General features: G+C 42.0%; 1 protein-coding gene across 1 annotated transcript; it reads left to right on the top strand.

Annotated features, from left to right (window-relative positions):
* The first annotated feature begins 751 nt into the window (after positions 1-751).
* Positions 752-1216, top strand: LOC138892626 (uncharacterized). Its single transcript, XM_070176361.1, has one exon. The coding sequence runs from the start codon at positions 752-754 to the stop codon at positions 1214-1216; it is 465 nt and encodes a 154-aa protein (XP_070032462.1).
* The last annotated feature ends 730 nt before the right edge of the window (positions 1217-1946 follow it).

Raw genomic sequence — 1946 nt, 5'->3', positions numbered from 1 at the left:
ATGGGGAGCAGGATATGGGCCAGCATAAGAGGATGAGATTCGTAGGGTATTTTGGTGACTTCAGATATAGTTTCAGGCCCTAGTCTTTGAGGAGTTCGGCGACACCTGTAGCTAGTTCTCCTCCACAGTTTCAGAGGCCTTGGTATGATCAATCTATCTATTCTGCTCCAGGGCAGAGCTCGCGGGCATCAGGATCACAATATCATGAGGATACTAGTCAGACGAGACCCCTAGCACCCCATTGTGATCAGTGCGGCAAGGCCCACTTTGGACTGTGTTGTCGAGGTTCCGATGCGTGCTATGCTTACAGGCAGTGTGGCCATATGATGCGGTATTGTCCTAATAGAGGAGGTGGTGGTATGGGGAAGCCGATTGGATATCCTCCAACACAAGGTTTTCAACAGTCGAAGGGTCGTGGTAAAAGTAGAGGTGTAGTGCCGAGTTCGAGCGATACTCAAAACTGAACCTATGCTCTAGCAGGTCGACATGATCTCGAGTCATCTCCAGATGTTGTTACATGTATATTGTCTGTATTTTCTTATATGTATATGCGTTGATTGATCCGGGATATACATTATCATATGTTAAACCCTTTGTGGGTAATAAGTTTGGCATTGAACCTGAATTGATAAGTAAACCACTTGCAGTATCCACTCTGGTAGGAGATTCTGTGATAGCTAGAACGGTATATAGAGGTTGCATAGTGATGATTTGTAGTCGTCAAACCTCGACGAATCCATTTGAGTTAGAAATGGTTGATTTTGATGTGATAATGGGAATGGACTTGTTGGCATCATGTTATGCAAACGTTGATTGTCGTACAAAGATGGTTAGGTTTCAGTTTCCTGGTGAACCCGTCATTGAATGGAAGGGGAACATTTCTATGCTGAAAGGTAGGTTTATTTCCTATCTTAAGGCAACAAAGATGATCTCGAAAGGTTACATTTATCATCTCATTCATGTTAGAGATTCGGAGACGAAGCCGCCTACTCTACAATCACTTCCCGTGGTCAATGAATTTCAAAATGTTTTCCTAGATAAATTCCCATGCCTTCCTCCTAAAAGTGAGATTGAGTTTATAATTGATGTGTTGCCTGACACTCAGCCGATCTTTATCCCTCCATACAGGATGGCCACGGCAGAGTTGCGAGAGTTGAAGGCGCAGTTGAAGGACTTGCTGGATAAGGGCTTCATTAGGCCTAGAACTTCACCTTGAGGTGTGGTAGTCTTGTTTGTGTGGAATAAAGATGGTTCATTAAGGATGTATCGATTATCAGCGGTTGAATAAGGTTACTATAAGTAACAAGCATCCACTTTCGAGGATTGACGACTTGTTTGACCAATTCAAGGGTGCCAAGTATTTCTCCAAGATTGACTTACGTTCAGGGTATCATCAGGTGAGGGTTAAGGAGAAGGATATTCTGAAGACGGCCTTCCAAACAACATATGGGCACTTTGAGTTCGTGGTCATGTCGTTCGGCCTAACAAATTATAAGGCCCCGTAAAAATTTTCTAATGATTTAAGATTTTAAAGTGCGCCAACGGTATTTGAGAATAACGTATTTGAGTATTAAAGGAGACCTATGGGATAGAGCCACATCATTTTGAATTGATAATGTATGTTTAAGGTGTGTTGGAACATACTAAGGAGTTTTTTGAATGGCTAGAACTTGTGTGGAACAAGTTGGATACATTAAGTGGAAAGGATGTTTTAATTGGCACAAGACCCGACTTCAAATGTATGCAACTCCCTCAATATAATGCCTTAGGTAGTGATCTACCTATAAAATTAAAGCCCTTTGAGTCTAGTTTCCAACTCATCAAACTGTTTGTCATTTTAATATTTCTATCGAAAGTTATGGCCATTTTACTAGACCTATATCATATGAGCGCACAGATGCACGACCACGCATATTTGAGAGTTTCTGCCTTGTGTGCGCGTCCAC

The sequence above is a fragment of the Nicotiana tomentosiformis genome, chromosome 5 (assembly GCF_000390325.3).
Source record: "Nicotiana tomentosiformis chromosome 5, ASM39032v3, whole genome shotgun sequence".
NCBI classification, from domain to species: domain Eukaryota; kingdom Viridiplantae; phylum Streptophyta; class Magnoliopsida; order Solanales; family Solanaceae; genus Nicotiana; species Nicotiana tomentosiformis.
This window is presented reverse-complemented; position numbering and strand designations above follow the sequence as displayed.